This window comes from Telmatherina bonti (assembly GCF_933228915.1).
Source record: "Telmatherina bonti genome assembly, chromosome: 13".
In the NCBI taxonomy this organism is placed as follows: Eukaryota; Metazoa; Chordata; class Actinopteri; order Atheriniformes; family Telmatherinidae; genus Telmatherina; species Telmatherina bonti.
The window spans coordinates 16078472-16097905 of NC_136611.1; the positions used below are offsets into that span (position 1 = coordinate 16078472).

A 19434-nucleotide genomic window follows, 5' to 3' on the forward strand; every position below is an offset into this window, starting at 1 on the left:
GGTGACTTTGCTTGTTGTTTTTCTCGCGGTCTCGCGGCCTCTCTGTCACCGACGCACCGCTCCTTCACCTCGCTACTCAACTGTCACGCCGACGCTCATGCTGGTTGCAGCGGCAGCAGCTGTCCTGGGTGTAAACTTCCGCATTTGCTTTGAGGCATCCCGTCGAGGGAGCGCGAGGCAGGAGGGAGGCAGACACCCGGCGGCTGCACGAGGGCGGGAGGAAGAGGAGGATGGAACAGGATGGATGAGGCACGCGCGCTCCCTCGCTGCTGAGATGAGCGTTAACTAGCTCTCGCTGGGTTTTAAATATAGTTTTTGGTTTTAGTGTGTGTCTATGCGTCTATTTTAGCGTGTGTTTAAAAACGTGCTATTGTTTTTTTTGAGTGTGCAAATATCTCACCGAGAGAGAAACCATATGTACTCTGTTTGACTGGAAATGAATTAGACATAAGCTACTATAGTTTTAGTCTTTTTTATGGTGAAAACAGTAAGGTATGCTGCTGCCTCTAAAGTTTTTGTGTTAGGCTAATATTTTGTAAAACATGTGTCCATTCACACACTGTAGGAACTTTTCCGGATACTATTAAAGGAAATGCAAATCTCTCTCTTTGTTTATTTAGTTAGTTTTGGATCTTTTCTTTTTTTGTCATCACTACAGGAACTGAGAGCAATCTAGTTCTTATTATTCCATTTGTAAGGACTTTTCACTGCCTCTGTCTTTCTCTTCCAGTGTCTGATTGTTCAGTACTTTGTCCAGGCAGCATTCACTTGACTGTTTTAGGTCCACCCATTCAATTGATTAACACAGATAGCTAATCCACTTATCACATGGCTGGAAGTCGATTCATTTAAGCATCCCTGGATTTATGCATGGTCAAAACTTCTTGCTGAAGTTAAAAACCAGCATCCAAATGGGGGATTTAAGTGACTTTCAGTCCCAGACCGGTCTGTGGTCTGTGAATTCCAGAAAGAGTTGATCTTCTGAGATTTTTCCACAGACAACTATCTCAAGGGTTTACAGAGCACAGTCCAAAAGAAAGTATCCAGTGATGGCAGCAGTCTATGAAAATACCATGTTGATTTCAGAAATCTGAGGAGAATAGATAGATTGGTTAGGGATGACAGAAAGGCATCAATAATTCTTTGTTACAACCAAGGCTTGCACAATACCATCTATGAAAACACAACAAACATTCAGCCTTGAAGCAGATGTGCTAAAGCACCAAATGGCCACACCAGGTGCCTCGCCTGTCAGCTAAAAGTGGAACACTGAGGCTACAATTTGCAGAGGATCACCTAAGTAGAAAAATCAGAGATTAAAATAATTTAGCCGGGTCTGATGAGTCTTGATTTTTGCAGCAACATTTAGAAGGAATGCTCAGAATTGGGTGTTAACAACATTGGCCCAAAAGCACCATTGATAAAACACAACTCAAGCACATGAGTGTTGCTGACCATGTCAATTCATTCAATGACCAAACTGTACCCATCTTCTAATGGCTTTCAGTAGGATAATGCACCATATCACAAAGCTCAAATAATTTCAAACTGGTTTCTTAAACATGACAATTGTAAACATGTCAGCATGACACTGCAATCCAATGGCCTCTACAGTAACTAGATATCGACCTAATGGAGCATCTTTGCTTTGTGGTGGAACAGGAAAGTTCCATCATGGATGTGCAGTTGACAAATCTGCAGGAACTGAGCAATGTTTCCAACACTATTTTGAATCTAAGCCACAAAGATCTTGGGCTGTTTTGATGACATAAGAAGATTCAAGTTGGTTCAAGAAAGGTGTATCTAATAAGGTTGCATAGATTATGACCATAAACATAGGCTCATTAGTTGAACATCAAATGCAAAAAAAGCAACAAATGTAAATATTAATAGAGGATTGTCCCTGTAATAGCTAACAAAATCAGCTGCAGCTGAAAAAAAGGTAACAAAATAGAGTGAAATTAAACCCTGATTTATCCCAGACACTAACAGAAGAGAGGAAGGTCCACCCTAGACATGTTGCGAAATCTCAGGGTCAAACAACCAAACACTCAAGCTCCCACTCATTTAACAATCACCGAATAACATAACATTGTTTTTGTGTGAGTGTGTGTGTGTCTTTTTTTAGGACTGCAGGAGGACCATTTTTGTGAGTTAGTCATGCTGTCGACCACACCACCAAGTAGCCGCAAAATAATTACAAGATTTTCCATCAGTCAAAAAGTTAAAAAAAGAAAATCCTGAGTTTTGTAGCTCAAAATAATAATAAGCTATTTAAATGGTTTAAATAATGGGAAGATTTAACCCTAATATAGTAATTAACAAGTAAATTATTATTAAAATGGTATTGAATGAAATATGCTGTACAGTCTTCACTTCAAGAGACCTTGTTTTTTTTATTCTTTTTTTTTTTGCCTTTTATTTAAAAAAAGATTACCTTTTTGTGAATTAAAAAAAAACAGATTAAAAAGGAAAAGGAGGGGAAAGAATGCAAAATGTTATTTGTACAGTTGGACTCCTGTCGTTTGGACAAACATTCAAATTATTTTTTGTTTGATCTTACAAAATGTCCATCTTTAAACTGCTTAAAAGTCTTAACCGTTCAGAACCAAATATATATTTTTATCATGATTCCATTCAGAAAATATAATGACTAAATAATGTCGACCAGTTAAATAGCTGTCATGCTATTGAAATGATTCCAGTGTTGTTTTCATTCATTATTCAGTTTTCTGCTGTTTGACATGGTTAATGGCAACCCACAGACCAGAGACTTCCATCACCTTCCCATTAGAAGACCCAAAAGCAGAACTGGTTCAGTGCATTTTTTTCTTTTAGAAATAATTGTCATTTTGTTCAAATAGTTCAGTATAATGTGGGTGTTAATCATGTAAATTATTAGAATATGATGCATTATACAATGATGATATTCAATTACAGATACTATAACATGAAGACACTTAAATTTACTGGCGAATGGCTGCATTTTAGCACCTGTTTTATACATACTATAAGTGGAAACGTATTAATCACAATGACAGCCTAGTTTACCACCTTAGGAAGGCGTTAGTTTGGTGCAATAGATGGTTTTTGTCTCCATCTGATGGTTGATTTTTGTCTCTACAACTTCTTTAGTCCGGCGGTTCCGGTGTGACACCAAAACCGATGCTTTAAAAAAAAAACGAGACAAACAATATTATTTGTACATGCAATTCATTATTAGAATGTTTTGGGGTCGTTTATTCCAATGCCATTTAAAGTTACTTGAAATGCACTGCAAAGTGTGGTGTTGTTTGTGTCCTGAGCGCTCATGAAGATAGCGGAACCAACGTTGGAGTTTCAGTATTGACCCGGTGTCCATCGCGAGTGGCACGCTGTCAAAAGAAGCAGCTGAGCACACGAAAAGCATTTCATAAGAAAGCTTCTTATAACACGTGCTGATTTATTGTTTTGTTTGTCAACTAAGGACAGTGTGGCTTCTTCTGCTGATGTGCTGATTGAATAGGTAAGCCGGTTCACTGTCGATGATTGTTTTTGGGATTCTCCTAAATATGCAGTTACAGTTCACGTTTTTGTAAAGATTTTAGGCTTGTAAAGATCGTGTTCAGATTAATGTAACAAATGCAGAATTTCTATAGGCAATTTATAAATTTAATCCAACTGAATTTTAACATTAGATTAAATATATCTAGTGTGCCAGAAGACAAACATTAATTCCACTGTGGGTATCATGATGGAGGAAGATGATGACTGTCCAGAGTTAGTGCCCATCGACACCCAGTCTGATCCCACTGCCCAGCAGATACCGGTCACTATCATCACAGGCTACCTGGGTGAGATCTGTATCCACAGTTTTAATGGGATTATACAGGCAATTATAGTCTCAAACAAAGCTGTTGGGTGTTGTACACTCACTATTTTGCAGCACAGATATACTAATATTTTACCCAATGTACTTGTCCATGTATCTTAACAGGTGCTGGAAAGACTACACTCTTGAACTACATCTTAACAGAGCAACACAGCAAGCGGATTGCTGTTATTCTCAATGAATTTGGAGAAGGTAAACTGATCATTTTAGCTCTAAATCAATCAAAAGCAATGGTAATTTGAACTCATTTTGCAGAGGCCATACAAAGATGTTCTTGTATTTGTGTTTGTGTTTGATAAATTTAGTGGGACTTTAGTGATTTCTGTGTTTTGTTCTCTGCTTGCCACTAGAGAGCAGCATCTTAGCAAACATTCAAGACATAACTTAAGTTGAAGAAAGGATTGTTATTAAGACTACAAGCTGAGACATTTTTCATGTAAATTGTTCGGTATTGCTCAGCTGATCTTCTGATTGCTTTTCCTCCCACATCACGGACCTGAAGGCAGTGCTCTTGAAAAGTCCCTTGCTGTGAGCCAAGCAGGAGAGCTGTATGAAGAGTGGCTGGAGCTGAGAAATGGCTGCCTCTGTTGCTCTGTTAAGTATGTTAAGTAACTAACTACAGTCTAGCGGTGATATGGAGTGAAACTGAGAAAAACTTGGTTATTTGTTCACTATTTAGTTAAGATGTAGTTTAAATTCCAAAGTAGTATGTCAGCTATTACTTATAAATACACACTCACCGGCCTCTGTATTAGGTACACCTTGCTATTAATGGGTTGAATTTCCTTTTTATTTTCAGAAATGACTTCACTCTGTAGATATATTCAGCAATATGTTGTAAATAAACTCCCAGGACTTTAGTCCATAATGACATGATACCGTTACACACTAAGTGTAGATTTATTAGCTAATGCACCCATGATGAGAATCTCCTGTTTTGCAACATCCCAAAGGTGCTTTGTTGGATTGAAATGTGACAACTGTGGATCATTACAGTATAGAGAACTCTTTATCGTCTTTACAAAACCAGTCTGAGATTATTTGAGCTTTGAGACATGGTGCATTATCCTGCTGGAAGGAGCCATCATAAGATGGATATATTGTGGTTGTAAAGGTATGGACATGGTCAGCATTAGTACTCAGGTAGGCTGCATTTTATTAAACAATGCTCAGTTCACCTAAATGCGGCGAGTTGCTCCTCATGAGCTGCTTGTTTTAACATTTAATTTAACAAGTGGTCCTGATAAAATGGCTGGTGGGTGTATAGTGGTATACAGAGGTTTTCAATCTTTTTCTTCTCTTTTCATTTTTAATTACAAGCAACTTTAAAGTTAACCCAAGTTAACCAATGATCATTTCATTATTTATATTTTTAACCTTAAAAATATACACTTATTATATCTCAAACACACATTTTTAGCTTAACGCTTTTTTTTTTTTCCAATTTTTGAAAGTTGTAGATGTTTGATTTAGTTGCTAAAAGTTGTTGTGTTCCTATTTTAAGGGAATTTTTTCCAATTTTCCCATAAAAAGCTTCAAGATTAGTAAGAGATTTAGGTTATTTTGTTTGTGTTGCTCTCATGAGGTCGCCCCAGGTCTTCAGATCTGTTTATTTGTTGGAATGTAAAGGTCACAGTAAAACCTTCAGCTCTGCTTTCTTGAGTTAGTTTATTATTTTTCTCAAAGTGTATATTATTCCGGAGCCATACTGTTTTAAATGTAATTATTGTTACAGATGAGGTGATGTTGCTTTCCGTAGTTTGATCAATTCTGCCTCTTCACAAACAATTTTATTTTATTTTAGTTGTAGAAGTTACATTTTGTGGCAGAAATGACTTTCAAAGTCATCTTTTGATGATTTTTCCATGTCCGTCATGTTTGTGCAGGTGTGGCTGCACAGCAGGCCTCTTCACCGCCACTACAGACTTTACAGAGTTTCCTTCTATAGTCCTGCTTATGCTTTGACGTTCCTGTCCAGTGGTCATTTTGCTATTCCTTAATTACATTACAGACTAAGAAAACAGATACCTTAAAATCTTTACAGTTCCAGCCAGCTACCTAGAAAAGCTCATGGCTGCTGATTGTTAAAGATTTTTTAAAGTTTTGGAATTTACATCCTTCAGTTCTTCCATCAGGGAATAATGACTGAGCATATCCTGGTCCTGCCGATTTAGTTATAAGCAGAACCATCAGAAAGAGTTTTTTTGAGGACTCAGATTTTGAGGAGTCACCATTTCTGATAAAGATTAATGAAAATGAAAAAGATAGTAGTACAGTAGCTTACACTCTTTCTTGCCAATAAACATAAATTTTCATACCCAAAACTAATGTTGCATGTTTGTTGTGTTAACACAGATGAAGCTATGTTGAGAGAAACACTGTAAAACACAGCGAGATAGTTGAGATAGTATTTTCTTCCTGGTAATCTTTGCATGCTAATAAATTTATTGGAATGTCCTTCACAAATAGTATTGTAATTATTGAAGCTTAACTTTCTGTTTCAACAGAAAGTTACTATGTTTTCCTTCTTTCGGATTCTGTACACCTAAAAACAAAAAAAATTAAAGTCTTGTAATGTGTGTAAAAAAAAATTTCCCATTACATAACTGGAGATATTTATTTCGACCTGCCTACAGTTATCACTGCCTCACACGATGCAAGTAGCAGAGTCACCTCAGCACAAGCTGTTTAACTCTACCATGTTCCTGTCTCATCCTCTTTTATATACAGTCTGTAGTCTCATCTTAATCTGTAAGATTGACCACATGAGAATGATCAATATTGACACATAATAACTGCTAGGATGTCTGATTAGTGCAGATCTGAGAGTTTTTCTATGTGTAGTACATGTGATAAAAGTGAGGGATAGTGTTGTCGCAGATTTATTCAGAATTCAAGGCATCAATCAACACAATCCAGAACAATCCATTGTTTTCTGTCTAATGATCAACCTAAAGCATGTCTGACTGAGGTCAGATGGCCAAGCCTGAGTGAATGGCTGTAAAAGTGAAGGACAGGCAGCTAAAGTTGCTGCAGATATTTGGGAAAACAAGTCATGTTGGAAAAGCTCATGAAGCTGGGTTTGAGAATGGTAAGAGTGTGCAAGGTAGGCAGCTACTTTTACATTTAAATAATAGGTTTCTTTGCATAAACATTAAACTGCATTCTTTGTTTGAAAGTTATGATTTTACTGTAAAAATGATAAAATTCCTGAAAGTGCCAACTTTTGATTGCTGCCATGTGTCGGATTCAGTACTGGGTTTTCTGAAAAATACTTTGTTTTTGTAATTTTTACCTCTGTTGTCTTTTTCAGGGACAATGGTCTCAAAGCCATTGAAAACCTGATGGAAAAGAAAGGAAAATTTGACTACATCCTGTTGGAAACCACAGGACTTGCTGATCCAGGTAATGATCATTTTCCACATTTTGTGTATGTTTTGTAAATCTGTTTTAGATGGGTAACAAAAAAGTCTTTATTTTACTGGTGCAAAATGAGTGCCATGCATTTGAGCCATCAATAGTTACAGTTACCAGTTTCAATGGGTGCCATATTTTAATGCCTGGGTGCAATCTGGAGGTTAGTGCCTTGTTTAGGGTCCCACAGTGGTCCACCTTTGCTGGCACAGGAGCTGGGCAAATAATCTAAGCTTACATTCAGAACCAAGAAAATGTAATCGTCCTCATGTCATTATTTTATCTTTGGAAATTAAAATTTCTCCTAAATAAATGGAAAATATTCATTAAATGTCCATATATAATTAAACTGTGTGTGTTGGACTTATTTCAGAATATCTGCTCGTCTATAATAAACATATATGCAAAAAAGAAAAAAGTTAGTTAGCCATGAGGGCTAAAAATAAAATGATACTGAAATAACTGCTAATTGATTGTAGAAATTGTAATTTTGATTTAAGGTCATATCCCCCAACCCTAACTTGAACCTGGATCCAGACGCAAGCCCACCTATGTGACCACTTGTCTATCACTCCCCCTTTTAGCTGTGCTGATCGAGTCCTGGCCCACTATACAGAGGTTACAGTACCCTTACTTAGCCGGTCTAGGTTCAATCCTGGCCTGGAGCACTTTGCTATAAGTCATCCCTCACGCTCTTCAGCCCCCTTCATGTGGACATACAAGTCAGTTAAAGGCCGCTGGAGCCAATAAAAATATAAAGGAAAAAATCTGAATGGTATTATTAACTGTTCACATTTTGGCATGAGGAACACATAGTTTTTGCTCTATGTGAAACATCAGTAAAAACCTTTTCACAAGGAAGTGGGTATGAGTTAGATGTCATAAACATGAATTGGTACTTCCAGCCCTCACACACACATCACAAGCATTTAACAGTCAGCTTTAAAATCAGAGATAGTTAAATTTATATCATTCTGTTTACAATGCTTGATGTTGTTATTGGATAAATGATATTTTAGCATTACAGGTATACGTGTGACATGTAAGGATCCAGTGTTGGCACAAAGACTTTTTTTGCTGTTTCTGACTGACTGTTTAAAGTCCTGCCCGTTACATTTGAAAGCCCATGTCATAAGTTGGACACTTCGGGACAAACTGAGGACCAAACTTGTGTTGCTGTGAAAGGAGCATCCAGGCACAGCCAAAAGAATCTAGCTGTCTGTTCATCTCTTGCGTGTGAATGATGAAATCAATATTAGGTTATTACAGGTCGAGCAGTGTGACAGTCGGGCGGTGTCGCTAAGTGACAGGTGTCAGGAGGCAGCAGCACGGGCAGACACGCGCCACACAGCCTCTCAGTAAGAACCAGCAGAGCATGATCCGACTGGGGCTATCCTTTCCCCTCTCCCATGTCATTGGCTTGTTATCGACCTGGACAGACCTGTCATTGGCTGCGGCTGTGTTGTCAGTCATAAACACTCCCAGGGGGAATCTCTTCTTCTATTCAGGAAGAGGGCAAAAAAATTGTGTGAAATATGCCACTCAAAAACTGTTTTCATTAAGCATCCATCAAATATTTACATTGCTTTGTAATTTTCACTCAAAAGTTTGACAGAAGTGCATTATGTGTACAAGCAATGGGTGGCATGGCAACAGAGGTTCAGGTGATGACTCTGTCCACAGTCAAATGGAAACAGGCTAAATGTACCAGGAGGAAAGAGCAGTCGAAAACTTCTCATTCTGGTTTAATCAATCTTTAAAAAAAATACTTCTGATGTGGGTGTCTTTAATATATTCATAAATATAAGTAGGCGCATGCCAAGCGATCCTCCATCACTTCAAGTGAAAACTGATTGAAACTTCAGTGTCTCACTTCGGAGATGTTACTTTTGTTTGTACAACAGCTTTTTAAATTGAACTAATTTAATTAATTCAGTAAAAATTAGTTGAAAACTATCCCAGAGGGAAATTGTAAGGTCATAGCTTTTTATCTTTTTTTTGATAAAAATTTAGTCTGTCTTGCAGTGAACTTAAAGAAGCCTTTTACTGAACATGTTGTTTCTGCGCTGTGCTGTGTTGAGGATGTTAAAAATTGACTGTTACGTTAAACAACTTGTGCAGCAGTCCTACCAGCTACGGTCTACTCCGGGGGCTCCACACCTCTCCTCAGCACGGAACCAGCTATCGTACACAGTTTATTAGCTTTCTTAAAGTGTCAGGCTCTGATGCTGCTGCCCTGACAGATGGCTGCATGGCAGATTGCACTTTCCATACTTTGTAAAGATTTATGAATTTAAAAGGCAAAATGGCTTTTTCAGAGGATGACTGATAATATATACTGTTATTTTATTGTTGATGAAACATTTGTTGTTGTTTTTTTTAAACTATGGTCTATTTCATTGCCTTCTCTCACTCTTTTCAAAAGCAATGAATGAAAAAATGAACGGATGTTTGCTGTTCACTGACACTTCCATTTTTAGGTTGTGCAGACTCTAACAAACCAACTTGTTGTGGCAGGATCTGTGGCCTCCATGTTCTGGGTTGATGCAGAGCTTGGCAGTGATATCTATTTGGATGGTAAGAGATAAGACTTGTCAGTTTCACCACTGGTTTGCTGCCTCTTTGAGGCTTTTACTGAATAAATTATTGAAAAGTTTATTTTATTAGACCTGTGCTGCTTTTGGACAGCTACAGTACAGTATTGTAGAAATAAATGCCAGACGTACTCGTATATCTGATGTTGTGTAACGTGTGTGTTTGGCTGACCACTAAATACTCAGCTGTCTGCTGTGTTGTGACAAGCTAGCCTACCAGAAGTGACAGATAAACGGAACCAAAAGCCAAACGGCATCTGCAATTTGGAGCAGAATGCACACAAACTGTGGCACATTTTTTTCCCCGCTATTAATTATTTTATTTATCCTACTGCAGGCATTGTCACTGTCATCGATGCAAAGTATGGTCTGCAGGTATGGCAACAAAAATGTACTTCTTATGTCTACTTTTGTTATACCTGGTGGTTAAAAAGACAAAGTAGATAAAGGTATCTGTATCAGTAAAATGGTATTAATGGGGATACTTGCAGCTTTGATTATGTATTCAAAGCATCTTTGCAGTATTTGACTTTTGAGCAACAACAAAAGAAATTGTGACTTTTAGGTCCAAATAAATTGCTAAATGTATGTGATCCTTTCGTCTCTGTGGTACTTGAAAAGAACTGAGTAAATGACACTTAGACAATGGGCTCTAATTTAGAAGTGTCATGCTCAGTAAAGTGACAAGTTTCAGGGCCTTTGAGCTTCGCTGGGAACCCTGACAGAAGGAAAGAGAGGATATAATTCACAGTGACGGAGTCATATATATCACAGGTGTGAGCATCGTAATACAACTGTCACATCCACTCACCTGCCTCCTCTCTTATCTGTCTCATCAAATACCTGTCTTAAAAATGTAGCCATTTCATATCCATCAGCGCTCCTTTTCACACCATCTGAAGGACTGGTTTTCATTTATTGCAGAGGATGTTGAATAAAAGCAGCAGTTGACATATCCATTAAGTTCTGTTTAATTCATTGCTGTCATTCAGAGATGGAGTTGTGGTGATCCAGAGGGTGACAGATTTTTGTCAAACCCTCACCCAGGGGTCACGATCCAGATTAACACCTCCCGTGCTGCCTGTTATAACACATTCAATTGTTTTGGAAAATGCAGCTTCCCCAGCACAGGGAAAAAAAGGATCGGATGTGGTTTCATGTGTCAAAGAGTTGAGATTAAATTAGGACATGTTTTTGTTTCCATTTTTGCTTATATTAGGAAACAACAGGGAGTTTTCTTTTTCCATTGAACGTGTAACTTGTGTTTAATATCTTTATATTTTCACAGCATCTGTCAGAAGAAAAAACAGACGGACTGGTCAATGAAGCAGCTAGGTAATTTTATTTCATTTCATTTTTTCTTCTTACATCGTGATGGATTAAACAAAAGCTAGTGAGTGTATTTTTCAAGGAGCCAAACTAGCTCTGATAGCTAATTATTATAGATACCTCTGCCATTTGTCCGTCTGTCTCCCAGGTATCTTCTGCAAATGTGTGGTACTGCACCTGAATTAATACTCTGATGGAAGAAAAAAAAAAAGACTTGCATCATGACCTTTTGTATTCTTTGTCTTTGTTTGTCTTTTCACCTCTAAGTTTGGCATTTATTGTATTTCTGACGACCACCCATAAAGGCTCATGCACGTGCATGCAGCTGGAAACAAGTGTGTTGTCCACATTTTAGTGTTTTTACATGTGGTAACCTTATTATCTGACACTTCTAGGAGGACTGGGAGCATTCCTTATTTACGCTGTAGTTTATTTAATGTCCTCTAAGACAGATTGCTGTTGCTGACTTGACCATTATCAACAAGACGGACCTGGTGAATGAAGAGGAACTAAATCAAGTCAGAGACACTGTCAGGTCAACACTTAATTGTCTGCTATCTGATCCATCCGTAAGTGGACTTGGATGTTGGACTGTGTAGTAATTCAGCATAATCCCAATTTTTTTCTTCATGATTTCAGGTCTATAAACGGTCTTGTCAAGATTCTCGAAACCCAGAGATCAAGGTAAGCTACATTTTCTTCCAAACAAATAAGGGGTCATCTTGTGCGATCAGGTTAAGTAGCCTTCTCTGCCCCAGGTTCCCTGCTGAGTTTAGTGTAACCCCTTCTCAGATCTTTGTATCAAAGATGAAGAAGTGCAGACCTCGCTTCAGACATGGACATAAACAAACACAAATTGAAGGGCTCTGAGTAAACATCAAACCTGCATCGGTGTCCAGTTACCCACAAGTCTTTAGTCTCTGATCCCCAGGTCTTCAGGCTGACAAGATGGCATATGTGTTGATGTGTGTGGGTCCAAATATGTGTATGGATGGTTAGAGTTCTGTGTCTGTTAGGGAACCTAACACAAAGCGGTGCGAATAAAAGGACTGGGTGTGTTAGACTCTGCGTTGCCCTCCTGCAGAGTTCAGACCAGGGTGAGCAGATGAAAGACTGTGCAGCGAGGGGTTAATTGAAAAAACATTGCAGAAACATTTAGCTTGAGTTGGTTCACTCGGTTAGAAACACCGAAGCTGCCTGGTTTTATCTAACATTTGCTGAATTTTGAATATTAGACTTGAAAGTGATATTATGTAATCCTCTTTGACAGGGTGGACCTTGCTGAAGTCCTGGATCTTCATTCTTTTGACAGTAAAGACGGAGCAAAGTGAGTTGTTTGTCTGATTTTAATTTCCTTTGCAAAAACAAAAAAAGGATTCATTCACTGCCTTAATAAAACTTGCTACATAAGCGGTTGTTTTACACCTGCTACTTGAATACACAACAATAACCCTAATTTTGAATTTAAAGGTTTCAATAAATGTTTTAAACCTAAAGTTTTAACTTTATTCAGCCACATTCTTATCAGGATTTTCTGGAAAACTAATTTTAGAACTGCATTTTTGAAGACCCTCAGATGCATTTTTGGGGTTTATTAACCGACTGTTTCTGACTTATCATCCTACATGTGCCGATACTGGCATGTTCACTGTTAATCTTTCATTTAAAACTCAGTGAAAGATAAAAAGCTTATTTAGCTTTTGTTGCTACTACTGAGTTGTGTAGCCAGCAGTCTTTGATGCTGCTGCCATGTTTCTCTCTAATTAACAGACTCCTCTATTGAGCGTCCCCCTGTTACACCACAGGACGGTCATCATATTGTATCCTCCGTAGAATGCCATTCTCATGAATAGAATCAGTGTTCATCCCTTCATGTGAATGTACCAGCCGCCGTGTTAAAGCTCTCTTAGATGCCCCGAGTCAGTGTCTCTGAACCAGCTGCAGAGGATTAGAGCTGTGTGTGTCCGCTGGCTCCCGAGGAGTTCCCCTTGTCCCAACAGATAGCTCCTTTCGGCCTGCCTTTGAGTCTCAGCCCCTCCTCCATGAGTCCCATGCTGGCTGTTTGAAGCAGCCCCCCTACTGCTCTGCCTGTGTGGCACTAACAGCATACAGGGCTCAAGCAGCTGGACACAACATTTAGCCTCCTTGTGAGGTCAGGGAGAAGTGGGGGAATAAGGGTAATAGTTTGTTTGGAGGTGGTAGTGGGTGTCCTTTGAGATTTAATTGCTATTTCTAAAGCCTTTGCAAGTCTATTTAGAGTATGAGTAACCATGAGATCAGACACGAAGTAAAAAGCTTGTTCTGTGCTTCTGCAGAAAAGAAATAGTACAGATAAAAGTGATTATACAACTAAAGTTTGCTGTAATGTGACCATTACGGAGCCAGTAAAGTCATACAGGTAATAAGTCTCTTTACCTAATAACCAGCAGACACCATGAAAAACTGGCCACATGCCAAATAATCTGAATTATATGTCATGGAAACAGTGATGAATAAAACTTCAATAATCTGTGTATGAACAGAATCTAAAGACAGCGCTGTAAAAGTATAAAGAGGGCTCTTTACCTTTTTATTGTTTGTTTTTTTTTATCTTTACAAATGTACTCTAGCCTTTTTCACACAGTGGATATACTGTTGATTTCAGTATATCAGTTTTGCTTTAAGCTGTTTTTTCCCATTTCATTGCTTCTACATTGAATGTTTCTACATTGAAACTGCAGAATTGGCTTCTAAAATAACATCTTACTGCATTTCTGTCCCACATCGCCAAATGTTAAACATATCTCTCCACTGCGAAAATAAAAATATTTAAAATAACATTCTTTAATAGAAAAGCACTTGGCGAGCGCAAATCTCCGTCAAGGCCTTAAAAAAAGTTCCTGGTTCCAAACTGTCAAAAAATTAAATTTGTTCTTCCTTTTCACGTTTACAACAACTCCTGAAAATTTCATGGAAATCCGCCCTTAACTTTTTAAGTTATCTTGAACACAAGCAGATAAACAACGGGTAAAACATAGCCTCCTTGGCGGAGATAATTAGTCTCAATGTCAAGACACCTTTTTGTTATCAGTATAGTGACTAATAAAATCCTGTACATATTACGTCTAATGCATGTAGCTGCATTATTTCTTTTTTCCTTTAATTTAATTTGCCAAAATGCAGGATTCAGTTCTTCTGGTGGAGAAATTTCAGTTTGTTAGTTTGCAGATCTTCCATTCAGTGGTGCTGTTCAGTTACTCCCAGTGAGTTCCATCATTTATGCCAACATGCAACACAATGACATTCCTTCACATTTTTTATAATGGAGAAAAAAATGCTGATCCAGACTGACTAAAGGCAGGATCGAGCTGTGTCCCTTGCCTTTTACACATCCTTACCTGCTACTGTGCCTCCTGGGTTATTTACCCATGCCCAACAGGTCAGCCTCACATCAACATGTGCTTACACACATGGAGCTGGCAGCTCAGATTAACAACAGAAATGCTGTCTAGAGCAGCTTCTTCTGCTGTTCTGACTCTCCTTGTGTATTTGATTTTGTTTAGTGGCATCTATTTTGATCCCTCATTCTAGTCACTTCCATGCCGTACACAAAAACAATGGTGGAAATGAAACAGTCCTACTATGAACAGGCAGTGTAGAATTGGTCTTTTTTTTTTCTTTTGATACGATGTTTGGATTTAAAAGGCCGAGCCTGAATGTTTTGTTTTTTTTTTTATACTTTCCTAAACCATTAGTTGTCTTGTGATTCTTCTGATGAACTTGCAGTCCTTTGTGGGAGCCATTAGTTGCCAGAGAATATAACTCAGAGAAAAAGAAGAATTTAGCCTTTTTTTTACTCATACAAACTGCAAATGTAATTCCTCAGATGAATGATAAAAACCATAAAAACTGGTCAGTTAAGCATGACAGAGTGCACTCACTCTTCTTGTTTGATAGCAGACAAGTAGTCAAAGTATTACACAATTACACACAAAGTTAGAATTTTTAGTATATAGAAAAAGAAAAAGTACAAGTCTATCTTTTAGTTACTTTTTGTTCAGCTGATTCTTTCAAAAGGGAAAAATAGCTTCATTCATGAGATGAAAAAAAGGGAAAAAAAAAAACACTGGATGAAATCATTTCTCTCATTTCAAAGGTTTGCTGAGAAGCTCCAGCTTGTGACGCCTACAAGGCCGCATCTCGACAAGGTTTGTGTGCGCTGAACTCTGTTGTGCACCTATCAGGTTTTCCTTTGCTAATTTATATCAACAGTGTTTCCTACAGGATGGGGGGGGGGGCAGGCATTCTCCTCAGGTTAAAACTGTGTCTCGCATTCCCTCAGGCTGTGACACTGTAGTGAAAACTCCCTCCCTGCTTTGCTTTTTGTGTTTGGATCAACTTGAAGCTTTTGATGTTTTCTCGTCACATTACAAATAGAGCCAATCTGGATCATACACGTCCAAAGCATTGAAGCCTTTTTTTTTTTATGTTGACTGGGTGTTGGCTAGACTAGCCGAAGTGTATAACCATGTCTTGGCAACATTTTGGCAACATGGATTATGAAAAACAAAGTTAATCCCCAATCCTCCTTATCTCGGCAGCTGTCAAGTCAGTTACTTGAAGGTGCCAGTCAGTAAATCTGTTTCTTGCAGGAATTGCTTCATAGCATCGCTGTAGCTGTTTTCATGAAGATTCATCAGATTAAACAACTCCCTGAAGCGGTTAGACCTCATATTGTCCTTAACTGTGCTTTCTACCCGAGAACTTTTATCACAGGATGAGGAGAGATGAGGGTCATTTATGTGGGTAAATAACAGCATTGTTGTCTGTTTTCTCTCAGGTTCTCTTTCCCGCATGAAGCACTACTGTCTCTCAGACTCCCCTCCCGACACACACACACACTCTCAACGCCCCCACCCTCACCTCACTCTTTTCATGTAAATGTTTTTCTGTTGTCATACCAAATGACGAGGAAGTGTGTAACCTTAACACTTCAATACAAAACCCCCGAATATCTGCAAAGTGCCCTTTTAATGTCACAAGGAAGTATTGAGAGGAGGGTAAAGTATAAAAAAAGAGGTAGGGAGGGAGAGGTGGGGGTGTAGTTGCTGGGTTTCAGGTGCTGCCAGCAGTTGAAGCATTTGACACAGTCATTGACAGTTATCAACCAGGACATAAAAAAAAAGCCTTTTTTTTGTAACACTCATGACTATAGTTTCAGTAAATCTTTAAACAAATCTGAAAAAATGTGAATAAATGTTGTATTTTGTGTGTCATCTGCAGAGTATTTTAACTGTGACATTTGAAGTGTCCGGAGATCTATCTGAGGAAGCCTTGAATACCTTCATCCAAGTAAAGATGCTCTTTTATTCAGCTCTCTTTTGCCATTAGCTGTAAAACAATAAGGTCTTTTGAATAGTAAACATCTGTTTTTCACCGTCTCAGGATCTGCTTTGGGAAAAGAAGTTCTGTAACAAAGAAAGAGAACCTATGACTGTCATCCGGTTAAAGGTACAGCAGAGCACAATAGTGGCTGTAGTCATAAATAACTTTGCCTGTATTATTTGTTTATCTGTTAAATGCTTCACTTGAAGGTTAATGTGTCACTCCTGACTTGTGTGTTTTCAGGGCATAGTTTCATTTGCAGGTAAAGCCCATCAAATGATGCTGCAGGGGGTCCACGAGCTGTACGAGCTCAATGAGACTCCACAGCTGTGGGAGGACAACCCGCGAATAAACAGGCTGGTCTTTATAGGTGCGCACACACACTCACAAACTCAAACACTAACAAGGTGCACAGCTCTGTGTATCGGCTCTGTGTATTATCTTCTATTCACTTTACAGCCAAACCCAAACACCAATCTCTAATCCTTAACTTAAACTTCAGTCACTTCTTCCCAGGGACCCAAAAAATGGGTTTTATCACATTAAGAGAGAATTGTTTTTCAAAAAAAGACAATTGATCCTGACATGATCATTAATGAGATCAGTAAATGTCCTAATTGGGAAACAAAAACAAGCAAATTTTATATATATAATATATATATATATATATATATATATATATATATATATATATATATATATATATATATTTTTTTTTTTTTTTTTTTTTTTTTTTTTATAAATGAATTCAGTGACTGACTTTAGTTAATGGTTTTAAGCACTCTTTGAGCAGGTCGTTGGCTTTAGTTGATAGACAAGTTCTTTCTGGATTTTGCCTTAAATTCTTGGCCGGAAGTTACTGACTGTAATCCTGCATCAAAATTTCTATTTAACTTTTTAATGTGATTTTCTAACATCTTCCAGCAACAGTTAATTTACTAATGTCGATTCATTTGGGTTGCAAAACAAAAGTAGAATGTTAGTTATCTGCATTTACTCACGTTTGTTTTTCTACGACTTGTATCTACTTCTGATAATGCTCTTTTTATTATTCCATTCTTTTTTTTTTTTTTTTGCAGGCAGGAACCTGGACAAGGACATCCTGCAGGAACATTTTATTTCTAATGTTGGATTAGCTGCTGCAAACAAGTAGCTAAAAGGCCTGTACTCCTCTTAAAACCAAAAGCTGTTGATTCTGGAGCAAAAACTGTAGTGCTGTAAAAACTGTGCCTAAAGCTGAGATTGTCCTTCAGACAGTCTTTTCTTCTCTGTTATCCCAATATATATCAGAGGATGGCTATGTAGACTCAGTGCGAGTACAAACCCAGCTTAATGGCAACTGTATCTGTAAGATGGTTGAAACCTGCGATAATCCATCATAGAAAAACCACTAAAAGAAATAGATTTTAATAACTTTTTACATACTCCCTTCATGATTTCAAAGGGAAAACAATGATAATTTTTTTGAACATGCAAAGATACTACAAAAGTCCAGGAGTGTAAAAAACACATTGTATTCATATGTAGAAAGCTGCCTTAACAAATCTGCAACTGCAAACCCAAGTAGTGATGCTCACTGTATGAAGTGTCTTAAAAGCCTGTGCTTACAGTAGTCTTGTTTACTTTTCTCTAATTAATTTTGTGATTTCAGATTGAGAATAAAGTTTTCCTCTGAATGTGATTTTACATTTATTTCATTATTATTTTGTTTTACTTTCTTCATATGATAGATAATGCAAAGACATCTAAAATAAAAAAATTTAAGTAATCCCTTTCTCATGTAGCTTAAGGCTCTGTGGGTACAGACGTGAGAACTGTCACAGGTGAGGAAATAGGTGGAGTTTTCCCAGTTTAGTTATTTGCAATTGATATGTTACTACTGCGCAGTTTTAACATGTAAACGCTGCTGGACCAGTTTGCTTTGAGGATGACTGCTTAGCTTATTCATGCCGGTCGTAAAGCCAGACTCGGGGCCACAGAGCACATCTTGCAGCTGAGCCGTTTCCTTCTCAATTCTGATGCTGATGGCCTCGTTAAGGTGGCTATTGCCCCTTTTTTCTTCTGGCTGCGGGAAGCTGCAACGTGGCCATTTTCATGGTCACGCCACCCGCGGGCATACAGAGGTGACAAACTAAACTAACCCGCTGGGGGTGTTAAAGGAAAAAACGCTTAGTTTCTTAATCACGAGTTAGGCGTGGTGATAAAACGCCTCCCCCAAACAGTCCACCTCCGACTGAGAGCTGCTGTAAGATTTGTGAAAGGAAATGGCAAATATTTAATAGCAAATTGGTATTTGTTCATGTTGAATACAACCACATGACGGCATCATTTTAAATATTTTTGCTAATTTTGTGACCTTGGTCGCAAGGTTGTGATAGTAGTTATTTTTCTGCTTTTGTCTGAAAAATATATTGAATTATTTTTATTTTTTATTTTTACCTAATTTAATATAACTTTAATTTATTGTTACCCCTCGTTAAATCACAACTAAAAGTCGTAAAAGAAAATATTTTACAATATCTTAGATAAAATAAATCATCAGTTGCTTAACAATACGCTTTACGCACATCAGGAACCACTCAAGACCCCATCCCACTTTTCTGTGGCTATCTGCAGTTTGGGGCAATTCCGATAGGTCCAGAGGGTTAATGGGACTGGCCTGCAGGCCAGCAGTCTCCTAGGATATATAAGCTCAGCCCTCACTCCCAAAAAGCCAATTCTGAGAGCAACAGGCAAGATATGCGCTTTTACGCACAAGAGGAGAACTTGTGGATTTTACGCACAGCGCATTATTGAGGCCGCTTTGGCACAGCTTCTTTTTCCTCTGTCTTGGCGTTTATTTTAAAGAGACTCAGTGTGACG

General features: G+C 38.1%; 1 protein-coding gene across 1 annotated transcript; it reads left to right on the forward strand.

The window, feature by feature from the left end:
• Positions 1 to 3372: 3372 nt before the first annotated feature.
• On the forward strand, positions 3373 to 18170 carry cbwd (COBW domain containing). The gene is made up of 16 exons (XM_079250940.1): positions 3373 to 3505; positions 3693 to 3833; positions 3977 to 4063; positions 4374 to 4470; positions 7185 to 7276; positions 9803 to 9862; positions 10217 to 10254; positions 11168 to 11214; positions 11657 to 11743; positions 11848 to 11892; positions 12479 to 12535; positions 15344 to 15395; positions 16471 to 16539; positions 16633 to 16698; positions 16816 to 16942; positions 17652 to 18170. The coding sequence occupies exons 2-16, from the start codon at positions 3731 to 3733 to the stop codon at positions 17723 to 17725; spliced, it is 1101 nt and encodes a 366-aa protein (XP_079107066.1). The 5' UTR covers positions 3373 to 3505; positions 3693 to 3730; the 3' UTR covers positions 17726 to 18170.
• Positions 18171 to 19434: the final 1264 nt, after the last annotated feature.

What these genes read in the sequence shown, in the direction of transcription:
- cbwd (XM_079250940.1), top strand. Translation starts at nt 3,731, where the DNA reads ATGATGGAGGAAGATGATGACTGTCCAGAGTTAGTGCCCATCGACACC. An exon ending in TATCATCACAGGCTACCTGG is followed by an intron (nt 3,834 to 3,976) that starts GTGAGATCTGTA and finishes GTATCTTAACAG; the next exon opens with GTGCTGGAAAGACTACACTC. An exon ending in CCTTGAATACCTTCATCCAA is followed by an intron (nt 16,540 to 16,632) that starts GTAAAGATGCTC and finishes TCACCGTCTCAG; the next exon opens with GATCTGCTTTGGGAAAAGAA.